We start from the raw sequence: 13,798 nt of genomic DNA, 5'->3' as shown, positions 1-13,798 counted from the left end.
TACTAACGGTCAATGGCCAATCAAAGCTCTTAACAAGTGGATTTGTCCAATCAGCGGCGCGATTGTTCCTCACGTAATGTCACCAGGAAGTTGTGAATGTTGTATTCGTTGTTTTGATCGACTTTTGACAACTGCGTTTTAGGTACGTTTTGAATATATTACACTGTATTATGAGATTACGTTTCCCCGTTCAATCTGTTTTTAATCTGCACCTGACATTCACCTGCAACATCTAATGCTAAGATCCTGTTATTAAGCGTTTTGGCTCACGAATGCAACCCTAAAGAAAGCAAGGGCTCTGGACATCACACATCATAGAATTTGATGTTAGACTAATGTTAAACCAATGAACCTTTTAATATGCTGATTGTAAACTTATCGTTCATTAAACATTTAACTGTAGATTGAATAATAGATCCATGATTGAAATAATTATTAACCAGAAGTGGCTCGGTCGTTCATCAGGTTGTTCCACGGCTTTTTTGTTTATTTTTTACATGGTTTTGGCTAGTCAGTGTATCTCTGTGCACGTTTAGCACACCAGCACCAAACATGGCATATTTCCATGGTAGCCAAATCAGAAAAAAATTTCTAAAGTGTCAGATTTACAATTGATTTTCACCATACTTACTATGTACTTTTGGAATAAGTAAATTATCCCCGAAAACAAGGGATATATTCAGGTTTTAAGATTTCAGCCCAAAAGCTGAGACCACTGCTGCTGCTGTGCAGAGGAGCTGTCACCTGTGTGTTGAATACATTCAACCACATAGTATTATTTTCTGATAATGTCAAAAAAATATTGAAGGTGTTTCATTAAATGCTGATATTCCAAGTTATACATGATTTACTAATCAAGGTGGTAACAGAGTCAGCAAACTAATATAAAATATTAGCTTATAGCTGTATGTCATAAAACACATTTTAAACATTAAAATAATGTACTCAACGCTGAGAGATTTGTGGATAGCATAGAGTATTTGGCCAAAGCAAGTTTAGTTTGTCTTTCCACTCTTGGATGTTAAAAAACTTACAAAATCACATGGATATTTCTCCTGAAGACGATGCAGTCTAGTGCTCACTCCATCAGTTTTGTTTTGACAACACATTTGAGATGTATTTGCAGTGACAGGAGACCAAGAGGGGATATCATGACTGACAATGCTGGAGAGCCTAAATGAAATGAATAAGACATGCAGACTGACCTGCTTCTCAGAGGCTTGTCTAGTCTTGGGTGAATGGACAGGATGCTAAATCTTTTGAAACTTTTTTTTTAACAACTGGCCTGTTAATTGATGATGAAATAATAAGGATTATTACCATTCAGGACCTTTTTCCTGTAAACTTTCCCATTCAATGTGCCATCTGTGCATTTGTATTTGCCTGTTTTTATTTGCCTTATTTTATTCAGCTTCTGATCATAATCTCATGTAGCTAAATAATGGCAGTAGTCATAACATGTCAACCCTTTCCTGTTGGACTGTTTCTCTTGCTGGTTTCTTATGTCTGCCATCTGTGGATAGAAAAAAAGAAGCTGTAAAGGTTTTGTGTCTAAGGGAAGCAGATAGTCATCTACTATATTTGTTTGGTCAGTGTCGAAAGGAAAGTCATATTCTAAGGGCACACACAATAAGCCTCAGATATTTTTGTGCTCAGCTAATTTACTTTAACATGAGATTTTTTTTCAGCTCATTTGCAAACTTCATGACCTACTTTGATATATTGTTGGACCTGAATGTAAATTCTGTCAACCTTGTAGTTTGTGAGTTGTTTTTTTTAAAGTCACTCTTCTCTCCCAAATAGTATAGGTAAAGATAAGATCTGATCTCTTCTCTCACACAGGGCCAGGCAGGTGCATAAATACAATAAGGCTTATTGACTTTATATGACTATTTTTCTGGTTGTAATTGTCTAGGGAGTTCTTCAACCCACATTTACTTTCATAGGTATTCATATCACTTAGCTATTATTTCCTCGGTCTGACCCATTGATTGTAGGTTTAAGCCCTCTGCTCTTCAAATAGCAACATTCAGCTGTTTGGCGGCTGTGTTGCTATTGACAACAATGAAAAGAGCAATATGGAGATCAGTTGGTTCAATTAAGCCTCGGATCCAAGACACTGGGATTGTCACATCTGTCATTCTCCCTCCGGCCAGGTGTCTGTGTCTAAATCAACAGGATTAACTCTGATTGGTCTGAAAGAAGATGCAGACCCCCCTCTAAGACGGGGCGCCTTCTTTTTATAGCTCACATTAAGTTCAATTCAAGCTCAGCGCAACAGGACTAATGCCCCACCTTCCTCTACCTTCTGCTGCCCAGTGTTCAACATCATAGGTGGGATCTAGCCAGTGTCTGCTGCTCCTGCTTCTCCAGACTCCCTTCCATCTGGGATCCTCAGGGACAAGTGGGGTATCTGACAAGGGGCTTGTAAGCCTCTTAGCCCCCCTGTTGCCCAGTTTGCTCTCAGCCCATGTTTTCCTAATTTAGTGGTGGAAGGTGGCCACTGCGAGGTCCTTGTGTGCTATTTGGATTGACTTGGTCTTTGTTGGTCTAATAGACTGCCTCTGTATATCAATTAACACAACCCAGACAAGTCAAATCTTACCTCTCTAGAGGCCAATAGCTCTCTTTCTTATTGAATATTGAACATTTCTCCAAGAATGACATGTGGCCTATAAAACCAGGCTGATTTTCTGGCCTAATTTATCATCATGTAATATGGCAATATTTGCCCAACTAAATTTGCCCAAGTAAATATTTTAACATTACCATATAGTCTATAGTTTTTACATTAAAGCCTGACAGTGAAGTACAACACAAATCATCATGTAAACTGTTCCACACATTTACTCCTTGGAAAGACAGACTTCTTTGTATAAAATGTGAGTTCTGGACACAGTCTGGAACCATCATGTTTTTAACTCTGTACATTAATTGATAAATGTTATAACCGACCAAGTTATTATATTTTATAATTTGGAATTAAAAAACAAATTGAAAAAAAATAAATATTGTGCTGATTGTGTTTATGAGACACCAGACACCATGAGTACCAGAGTAACAATTGCTTGTAGGGTTATTTTATATGTTTCCCCCCATATCTCAGCGCAGTAGTATGTCATGTGCAGTAGCATTAAATAATTATATAAGAGATGTATAGATTTGGGACTCACGATGTATTTGACTTTTTGCAATATTCCGAATTATAATTTTTTTATTTGACATGATTTAACGTGAGGTAGCCAACACTATTTATGACCTGCTCCAATTGAACATTGTCTATGGTGATTTTAACTTACTTACAAATCTTTGTGAAATATTTCTGGTAAATATATGATTAATTATTATTATTATTATTATTATTTGAGAGTTTATTTATGTCCAACCATGTTTTCAATGTATTTAATTATTTTTCCCCTGTGTGGAGGAGTTGCTTAATTGTCTTGTTTCTCAAGAATGTCTTGGTACTGGAGTAAGGGAGAAATAGGTCTGTAGTTGGACAATGTGTCTCTATCACCAGTTTTGTATATGGGAATGACCTGTTAATGGCTTCACAATAAATCTATATCATTATTATATGTAGATTTACTTTTAAATATTTCAACTATTTTGATTACCTCCTGTTCTTCAACTTGATTTATAAAATTCATATTATTTTCAGTGAGATCCAGCACTACTACTTTTGATTTGGGCGTGTTTATACTTTTTGTGAGCTCAGGTCCCACTTTTGTAAAATAGTTAATTAATTTACAACTAAATTAGGTTGAAAATTAGTTTTTGTTTTTTAACTATATGATTTAAAACATTCCAATTTCCCTTTGTGTTATTTTTGTTGTAATAATTTCTTATCGTATTGCTCTTTGTTCCAGGGTTTTGAATTGTATTTTGACTTTGTTTACACAAGAATAAGGCAGTATTATTAAGTAATATTTTTTTAATGGACAGGAAATTAGACATGATTTGTTTGGATCATAAATTGTAAACATGTCTTCCCATAGTTTAATATTTTTATTAATTCTTAAATGTGTCTATGGCTATTGGTGATATATGACAAAATTGCAAAAGTCAGACTCTTGTATGTCTGATTGGTGGCTATTAATACGCATGAAATAAGTTTTGCAATATTGTAAAACAACTGAGACATGATCGCATATGTTTTTTATCAAGAGCTAGTTATTGCTGTTATGTTTGTAAAAATTATATAAATGTTTTCAGTTGTTATAAATAAATACATAGAGACCAAAGAGTCCTTATTACTTTTCAATTTGTCTACATTAATTAAATCTATGTTGAAATCTAGTTACAGATGTTGTTTATATATACAATACATGTCATTACTGTGAGCGGACTATGGACTGCTTTAAATTTTAATTTCTATGGATTCATGCAGGTGACTTCCTACCTGCAAAAAGATACCCTCAAGTTACATTAGTTGTTAGCTTCTTGGAGATCAGCCCACAATAATCAAAGCAAACCGATGCAAAACCATGTGAAGTGACATTTCCGTGTAATAATGAAATCTTATGCAGACTCATTAGTGACTTGTCTTGTTTATAAAAGCAATTTTGACGAAAGACATGAAATGAAAATATGTTGTTTATCTGCTGTATAACCGTTTGTTAATAGCAAAATATGTCAAAAACAAAACATAATCTGGAGATCTTTGTCAAGCCTTTGCCCTAAGAGGCTCATAGAGTTAAGCACACAATAAGTTGTTTCCATAGGTGGCCATTCACTGAGGATTTCCCTCTTTATCTACTGTAACACTGTAGCACTGTAGCACTGAGACAGCAGGAGGCTGCTGACTACAGATGGTTCTGCTGAGAAAGCTCTGGTGACTTTCTTTGTTTTCACATGAACGTGTTTACCGTGTAATCCTGGATTACACACAGAGACTTTGTGTTAATTTACAGCTGTAATGCTGCTCTCAATTAATGTTGCTACTTCCAATTCACACATGAGCTGGGTATTAGCCTCCGCAGCCTCTATATTCTGGCTGCCAACCTCTGGGGAATAGGTGGTAATATAGATTTTATCAGTGGTCCCTGTAGATGTCCACCCCAAAGGAGTCCCTCATACACTTTGCATTAGCCACCTAAGTAAGGCATCATGTCCACATTCACACAACACACACACAGGCATACTATCAATGACAGGGGGTGCCTCAGAAAACCAGGCGGCTGCATATGGACTCGCTTGATATCAGTCACTGGCCGTGTGATCTTGTTATGCAAAATCCCTTAATCCCCACCTATGATGAATGCACACTGGAATGGAAGAGGGGGAGACACGGGAATATGAGGCCAGCTGTACTCACGGCTGTCCACTGTGCTTTGGAAGTAAGTGCCATAGCACAAAGCCCTTTTCCAGTTTATAGTAGAAAGAAGAGTACAGATGAAATCATAGGTGTCTTCAATGGTCGTGGATAAAGCTGTGAGCAAGACGAATTGAGCTGAACATATTGCATCTACACGGGTCTGAAATTCACATTAGCCTTTAGCCCACTAGTATCACAACAGAGGAATTATAGGGCCAGAGGTGTTGCATTACCAGCTGGGAGGATAGTCATTCTGAAGGTGTGGACCTTTTTATAATGCGGATACTTTTAATCATGGCTAATTGAATTCTGTTTTGTTTTACTAGACATATTCTCACCTCAGCTACTCAAAAAGAAAATCTATCAATGGGTTCATCTTGATTGCTTGTTATTTGGTCTTGCATGTTTCAAAGGTTAGTTACTGTAAAATGTCAAGGTACTAATGGTCAAAAATCGATTCTTGAAAAAAGTAATGGAGGGTTCATTTAGATGAACTATATCTGGCTAAAATTGGAGAATGCATTTCATGCATTTGTATGTGTGAGAGGACCAGAGGGGGTAATGGGATTAGGGGTAACACCTTTGGCTGGGCCGGGAGAGCCACCTGACACTCGGCCTGTTGGGGACCCTAGGAGGAAAGGGAGGACTGGAGGTGGCAGGGCAAAGGGAGACATTGGGGGGACTAATCCGTGTCCATCTTTGGGAAGTCATTCCCAGAGCTCCGAGGATTTGGGGCTTTGCTTTCCGCTCTGCTTGCTTTGGTTAATAATACCCTGGGAGGAGGAGAGGACATGAGGAGAGTGGAGGAGCTGGAGAGAAGGAGTTTGATGTGTCCTTGCAGAAAATCAGTTTTAACCCACAATCAGCACCGTTTGTTTTTAAGTCATGTGTGCAGGTGTGTACGTATGCACTGTGTAAACATTAACTCACTTACTTGTGTCTCTCCTGCAGATGGAGTAAAAGTCAACATCATAAGTGTGTCCTGCTGTTTGCTTAGAAGATTCACAGAGGTTTTGTGTGTGTCCATGTGTTTGCAGGATGGTGTGTGTTTGGGTCGCCTTTATATTTCTATGGCACTGACACAAGTTGATAACCAGTCTGCTGATTGTGGCACCCTCAGAGGCCGCACCGTGTCAGGTACCAAGTGAGGATGATAGAGAACCGCTTTGCTAAAGTGTCACAGCTTCAGTGTTTGTCCGTCACCTGACTACAAGGTGTTGATTGGTTCATTCTACTGCAGATCAGAGTTCAGGGCAGTTCTCTGGTGTTAAGAGGGTGTTGAGTCTCTGAGAATGAAACACCCTGTTTCATGTCACTGTGCCATTTTAGCAGTAGACCATGTGCGACAACCTTGTCTGCACCTCCACAAAAACTTAAACCCCCAAAAGCCTTTGTTTGGCCCATGCAGAGACCCTCAGCCTACCATAAGCGGACACACTAGTCAGGCCACACAACTCTGTATTCTGTCTGAGGTCGTATCTGAGTTTGTTGATGTTTTTTCCACAGGTTAAGATGTTCCGGGGCCTTCTAGGGAAGACACTGGGCTTTGTAGGATACACTATACAATATGGCTGCATTGCTCATTGTGCTTTTGAATACATTGGAGAATTTGTAGTGGTTTGTATTGACTTCATATCTGATCATCCACTGCATTGTGTATTTCAATAAAGTTGACATCAAATGTAATTTTGTTTCAGTGCTCTGGTCCCTCCATGGAGCCCACCATTGTCAGTCATGATATTGTGTTTTCAGAAAGAATGAGTCGTCATCTTTGCAAAATACAAAAGTGAGTTCAAATCTATTTTTCAGTATTTCTCCTACTAAAATCAGAGCAAATGATGTAATGATCACAATTGCAGATGTATCAAACTATTTTATTTTCTTGTGTGTTTCAGGGGGGATATAGTTATTGCAAAAAGTCCATATGACCCAACTATGAACATCTGCAAAAGAGTCATTGGTCTGGAAGGGGATAGAGTTTCTACTCGCTCAGACATTTTCTCCTCACACACATATGTGAGTATTTTATATTTACTGACAGTCTCACCTTGCCTATAGTCTATGCCATTATCAGTTTTACCAGGTGAGCTTCAGCTTTTGATAGTCTTACCAACCAAGCAAATCTTTTTTTAAGAAACGGTTTCAAAAAATACTTCCCAGTCAATCAAATGGCTATTGAATGAGGCATTCATCCCTAACAAAACACCTGATAGTTTGTTTCCCCCTAAAATGGAGAACCCCATCTCCATACATAATGCAAAAGCCCCTTTCACTTTGACATAAGCTTCTTGGTGTGCAATGTCTATAGACCAGCATAGTTGTTTACATTTTAGACGGCACACTTCCATTTTGTGTCATGGCTCAAAATATTAGCTTTTGACGACACCTATATTTCCTCGGAACAGTGATAAAACCAGAGAGTGAGCAGGGGTTCTGCCGCCGAAACCACTGTCATTGCTTTTCTATTACTACTCCCTCCAACGCCCATAGCCTAGGCCTGCAATCACTCTGAAGCCTGTTAGAGTTAGTGCCAGCCGAGTGGACAGACTGATGGGTGGGCGGAGGTGCGCCTGTGACAGTGTGTACATACATTCTCAAAGCAAAGGTTGCATTTATGCTTTTCTCTATTGGTTGTGTATTGCATAGACTATTGAGCAGCCTCTTGAGATCTAGGATAAAGCTATACCTACTTGCAACAACACGCGGTGTGCAGGTCTTCTTTCAACTTTGTAGCATGCACCTATGCATTAATTTTATTTTGGTATTCTATTGACCTTTTTTTTTTTCCAGAGGGGACTATGTACAATTAGAACATAAATGTTGCCATTTGATGCATTGTTACAGTGTTTGCCTTGGGCTAATTTACATCTGTAGTCCCCTGGCAGGGCAAAGAACAACCCAAAAACAATTCACAGATGTGACAATGGGTTGAACACAGAAAGTACCTTTTTAATGTGACCCATAGCCTGATAATTTAAAGTCCATATGACACATTAGACTACACTTTTCAGTAAAACAAAGGGAATATGATTATCGGTATACCGTATATAAGATTTTACCAATTTGGCAATTTTGGTGACATTTATAATGTCACTTCCTGGTTTGACATGGCCAGCAAATACGACATAGGTAGAGGTAATTCCACAGCTGTTACTTAGCAACCAGATTGTAAACAAAGGCCATAATCCGTTTAAATCATACAAGAATTATGAAATAATTACGCCCGAGAGCATGTTTTCTTTTGTTAAATTATGGTTTAAGTTGCATGCAAATGTTCTGATTCTGATTCTGGTGTAGAACTCGGCACTATTTCCTGTAATTTACAAGTTTTATTTGTCAAACTGCAACTTGTCTGATTAAAAACTATGACAAATATTCACCATGGGGTCTTGCTCACCAAACAATGTCATGATTAGAAAAAACATGTGAAACTGTCATATGGGCTTTAAGTTCACCACATTTAAATTATAACTATAACTTCATTGTTTTAATGCACATTACCACAAGTGGCATACGTTTTGTCATTTGTAGCTTCAGATACAAGGTGCTGTCAGTGACTCTGCTTTGACAGACAGGTCCTCTCCACCCTCCTTCCACACAACATACTAATTGCCCTGTCACCTTTTTAAGAATAATTTCTAAGTCTGAAAAGTTGTGTCAAAACAATGACACCTGAACCCTAATATTACAGCAAAGACATCAAGGAAAGAGATGACACTTTCTCTTGTGGCTCATGTGTTAAAATTAGTCTGAGCTATGGAGAAAGACGAGACATCCAGTATTAGTGTTTTCAAAATGAACCACTTCAATCATGTTAATATAATGAATACTGTAATGTGGAGGCTGTTAAACAGCACAGGTTTGCAGTGAGTAGGAGCACCTCTCGACAGGTCTCTGACAGTTACACAATGCCTTATGTCGACCCACGCGCCAACCACAGGAAAGGACCAGTCTGTGCCATCCATCACAGCCATGGAGCAAGTAGAGCTGGCTCGAGAGTTCCTTTTCACAGTAATTACAATAGGTAGTTGTTCTTAGATAGAATTGTAAACAGGGATATTTTATTTATCCTATAATTTATTTCTGAATACCTTGCATTTTGGCATTAATGTAAGTTAGAATTGGATTATTCTTATATTTTTTGCTGCTTATCACAAGCTTGCACTTTATATTAGTTGTACAGGTCTCAGTAGACACAGTTATGTTGCTAAATTTCTCATCAAAAGCATTCAGTACCAAAGATCCATTACTGTATTGCCCTCTTTTTTCACGTGCATGGATTGGACTATCTATGTGTCAGTTATGGTTTCTTGATCAAATTATCTCTCCAGTTACTCACAGAAATGCATAAATAAGATGCACAGTTATGGAGTCTTCAGGTTTGTTAGATGACTGTTCTGTTTCTTTTGCTAGTGCTTGGGAGCCAGCATATGTTACCATGTTAATGAGGTGTAATGGTGGGAATCCAGCATGCTGGCATATGGTTCTCTGATGACTCCTTTAATCATATTCATTTGTGACGTCGTTATTCATTGAGTTGTTTACCTCGTGTTAGGTCAGCATGTCACTGCCTCCTGATTATGTCACATCATGTGTCTCAATTATCGACTATCAAACTAACGGAGCCATCGTTATGTGTGATTGGAAGAGGAAGTGAAGAAAAAAGCATGACAAATAAGCCATGTAGATAATGATCTTTTTCAGTAATTTGTGTATTTTCCAGTGGACCTTTGCCGCTAAAAAGTTGGGCAACACAAAAATAGACTCGTGGCCTGTGATGCCCATTATGACAATATAATGTGTTGTTGATCCTGTCTGCATATATAGGGGGGACAGCGCACTTAATTAGGGCCTTGACAAGCCTACTCTCCTAAAGTGATGAGATTAATCATAATTGGTGTCACTGTGAATTAGAGCCCGCTTGGATGACCGCCCCACTGGCTGGTCGGACCGCGGTGCAGACCCTTGGACACTGCTGCTTAGCCCTCTTCATCCATCCTCCCTGTGTCTCCCTGGCTAACTCGAGCCCCAGTGTAGCGTGGCCCTCCTCGGGTAAGAGGGGCGCACATTTCAGCCAACAGCCTAATGACCCCTTTTGAAGTTCTGCTAATTCCCTCTGACCCTGCCCGTTACCCATGACCCCGCTCCTAAGACGGGACGGGTTAAAGAGGGATAGGCAACTTGACGTTAAAACTGTGAGGGAAATTGTTAGGGGCAAGAAGGGGGGAATGGGTGTTTATAGTAGATCCTCATCACATATTAACCATTAAACTTTCTTTGCAGAACTTTTAAACTAGATACTCTTTTATGATACAGGGAATGCAGTGAAACACAGGTCTTTTATTCATTAAGAAATAACCGGATGTTGCAGTTAAGTGAATACATTTAGTCAAATTGTCAAAATATTTTATGATTTTTGTCAACTGGTAATATATTAAGTCCTTCTGAATAGTACATATCATAGAGCATTTCACAAGAGCACAGGATCTTTATATGTCACTTACACAATCTTACACAATAATCTATGTTTTCTTAAGAATAAGCTGATAAAGTGTAATTACATTCTGTTGTCAACCTGTGATGTTATGATTTCAGGTTCCAAAAGGCCATGTATGGCTTGAAGGAGATAACCTTAGGAATTCTACAGACTCAAGAAGCTATGGCCCAATTCCGTACGGCCTAATTCGAGGACGGGTTTGCTTAAAGGTATATCACCCATGTAAATACTACTACATATATACTACTACAGTATGCATTATAGAATATTAAGTATATTGTTAATAGCTTAAAAATAAAAAAAATGCTACAATCAAAGTGGATTAAAATAAAAATAAAAAAAGTATGTTGTAAACTTTAAAATGAGGGAGTAAGATGATATTTCTGCACTTGTATGATAATGTTTACTCACATTTGTCCGATAATTAAACCTCAACTAATAAGTTTAAATAGATGTTTTAAGACATTCCTGTTGGATTAACATAATATAGTCTGGCTATTGTTATCGGAATACTCCAAAAACTATTGGAATACCCATTTGTGTCAATATCGCCCACCCCTAGTCCCAAACCAGTGTGCTCTTTGTGTCTGTCCCAGGCCTGGAGAAACGGTTGTTTCCCAGAGAAGTCTATACATCACATTATAAAGATTATTGGTGCAACTCTAACAATACATTTACCCATATTGTCATATAAAGCCTTCTGAGAGACATGAGTCAGTTAAAGTTCAAAGTGTGTCTGATTGACCGAAGCCTGGACAACATATTGTCTAGCTTTCCATTCTGCCGTGTTGTCACGTTACTGGATGTCATAGCAACCATGACCCTGGAAACAGGTCAGCCACCCTTCTGTCCTCCTGATTGGACAGCCGCACTCTCCTGGAGGCCCTATGACGACAGCTGATAACATAAAACCCCTAGTTTCCAAGAATATGTAGGGGTGACAATAGGGTAAAACTGTTGTATAGAAATGCTATGTTTTAAATAAGCTCGTCTGTTTTTATGTCTGTACAGCTCTGGCCAGCACATACCTTTGGAACCCTTGGAGAAAACCCAAACAAACAGAATGTGAAAAGCCATAAAGAGTCCGATTGACAATGCACTCTGTACATACATAGTCTTGTATTTCTTATTTAAATAAAGCTCATGTATTTAATAGTTCAATCATTTGTTTGGTTTCCTGTACTGTATAACAGGGCTGCTCTTCAGTTACAAATGTAAGCTCTAACTAGATGCTCATTGGTAAACAAGATAATTTATTCCACACTAATGATGAAATATGCCACTCAATCACATTCCTGGTTATCCTTCGATCCATACAAATATTTCTCCCCATTTAAACATAGGCAATTCATTTCTTGTTCTTTGTTATTATAATAAACCAAAAGCTTTTTGGTTTAATATTTTATTAAGCCTCTGAAGGGGAAAAGTTAACATTTGAGCCTACAATATTGATGAGCACTTAGTTCCATGGTGTGTGTGTTAGACTGGGGGCATTAGTGTGCCTCAATCATTTAGGTGCACACAAGACACTGCATTATTGTCAACCTTTTGTATGTATGACTACATGATCTGAATAGGCTTTCTGTAATCAGGTTAAATAATAGTTAACATCTCTGCTTTTCCGTGTGAAGACTATAATGTTATGAATATCAATTGAGTCATACAGTGGAGGTTTGGGGGAAATGACATTGCACATCAGAACTTAAAACAGATAAATTCGTGTTGCCCGTTGGTGGAGTGGTTAAGGCACACCACACGTATGCCGGGCTCCAGGTGCAGCTGGAGCCCGGCATACAGTGTCATGAGTTCAATTCCTATATACTGCATGTCCTCCCTTCTCTCTCATCCCCCATTTCACACTACTTTCCTGTCAATAAAGCCTACGGGCACAAAACCTTGAAGAAAAAAAAGCGATAAATCTGTACCAAGAAAATGTGAATTATTTACTAAGTTTGTGTGAGAAGTGTGCAAAGTCGGTTCAAAAAATATACACACAAACTAATTTTTATGCCTATATCATAAGGTAACAAACAATATAATTTAGATATTTGGAGAAAAAAGATCACACAATATTATTTTTGAATACATAGATCATACACAATGGCGCCTTGGCCACAACAGCAGAGTGGCGCGTTCACAGAGTAGTGTTAAGCTCAGCTGGTCATCCTCCAAGGCCAGAGAGGGAGCACTGTGGTCGTGGTTCCCAGAGGGAAGAGTGTCTCTGCAGCCGTGGGTCCTTGTCCAGCTGCTGCCTCTTTCTGGAGGGGGCCGCAGGGTCAGTCCAGCCTGCCTGTGATACTGAATTATCTGCCTGAGTGTGATTGTGTGCCTGCTGGGAGAGATGCTCAAGACTGTGAGAGCCTGTCCTTACTGTGTGTTGACAATATTTAAGCATAGTTTGGCTTCAAGCACATCTTGGTTTCTCAAGGTTTAATACTCATCTGCTGCACGTCAACATGGCGCCAGAGCTCAGATGAAATGCTGACACAAGTGACAGTGGCCTTTTAAACATGTCGCCCTATAGCATCAACACTGGCTGTTTACTTAAACGTGTATCACTGCAGGTTCTGTTTCAAATAGCAATTTTACTGCCGTCATTACTGTCGTTAAAATAATAAATTTAGCCCATATCAGTTTCCGTTTGTTGTCATACTTGGACTAGTGACATGAGGGAAAAACTTAGAAAGAGATGATTGGGCAGAGGTGTATATGACTCTCTTGCTGACTGCACACAAAGCAGAGTGAGATTGGAGGCAGCAGACAACAGACAGCTGTGCTGAGCAGTGCAGCAGCAGCACACAGGCTGTGGGCTGTCAGCCATTCAGATGTGCTGCCACAAGCACACTGTACGAGGGAACAATCTGTTTTTACTGCTCTGTACCTGAGGTCTTGAGGTTATGTTTGCACTGGTAAAGGTTCACTTAAATACCTTCCACTGTTCAGTGTTTTTCAATTTTTGTAATTTATTAAGTTAAGGTAAACTG

At 38.8% G+C, this 13,798-nt stretch overlaps 1 protein-coding gene across 2 annotated transcripts; it reads left to right on the top strand.

Annotated features, from left to right (window-relative positions):
* The first annotated feature begins 5,741 nt into the window (after positions 1–5,741).
* Positions 5,742–11,967, top strand: immp1l (inner mitochondrial membrane peptidase subunit 1). Of its 2 annotated transcripts, XM_072465734.1 has the most exons (6): positions 5,742–6,454; positions 6,824–6,934; positions 7,015–7,103; positions 7,213–7,333; positions 10,913–11,023; positions 11,826–11,967. In XM_072465734.1, exons 2-6 carry the CDS (start codon positions 6,830–6,832, stop codon positions 11,904–11,906), a joined length of 507 nt encoding a protein of 168 aa, XP_072321835.1. In that variant the 5' UTR covers positions 5,742–6,454; positions 6,824–6,829; the 3' UTR covers positions 11,907–11,967. The 2 variants fall into 2 exon arrangements, with proteins under 2 accessions (XP_072321835.1, XP_072321833.1); XM_072465732.1 differs by lacking the exon at positions 5,742–6,454 and having other exon boundaries at positions 6,803–6,934.
* The last annotated feature ends 1,831 nt before the right edge of the window (positions 11,968–13,798 follow it).

Source organism: Eucyclogobius newberryi, unplaced genomic scaffold (assembly GCF_026437365.1).
Source record: "Eucyclogobius newberryi isolate DKJ021-1_F unplaced genomic scaffold, fEucNew1.0.hap1 SCAF_5, whole genome shotgun sequence".
Classification (NCBI taxonomy): domain Eukaryota; kingdom Metazoa; phylum Chordata; class Actinopteri; order Gobiiformes; family Gobiidae; genus Eucyclogobius; species Eucyclogobius newberryi.
This window is presented reverse-complemented; position numbering and strand designations above follow the sequence as displayed.

Bases quoted from the DNA above. Each gene is read 5' to 3' on its own strand.
- immp1l (XM_072465732.1), top strand. From the start codon at position 6,809: ATGTTTTTTCCACAGGTTAAGATGTTCCGGGGCCTTCTAGGGAAGACA. The intron at 7,104-7,212 runs GTGAGTTCAAAT...TGTGTGTTTCAG, and splicing joins CATCTTTGCAAAATACAAAA to GGGGGATATAGTTATTGCAA. The intron at 7,334-10,912 runs GTGAGTATTTTA...TTATGATTTCAG, and splicing joins TTTTCTCCTCACACACATAT to GTTCCAAAAGGCCATGTATG.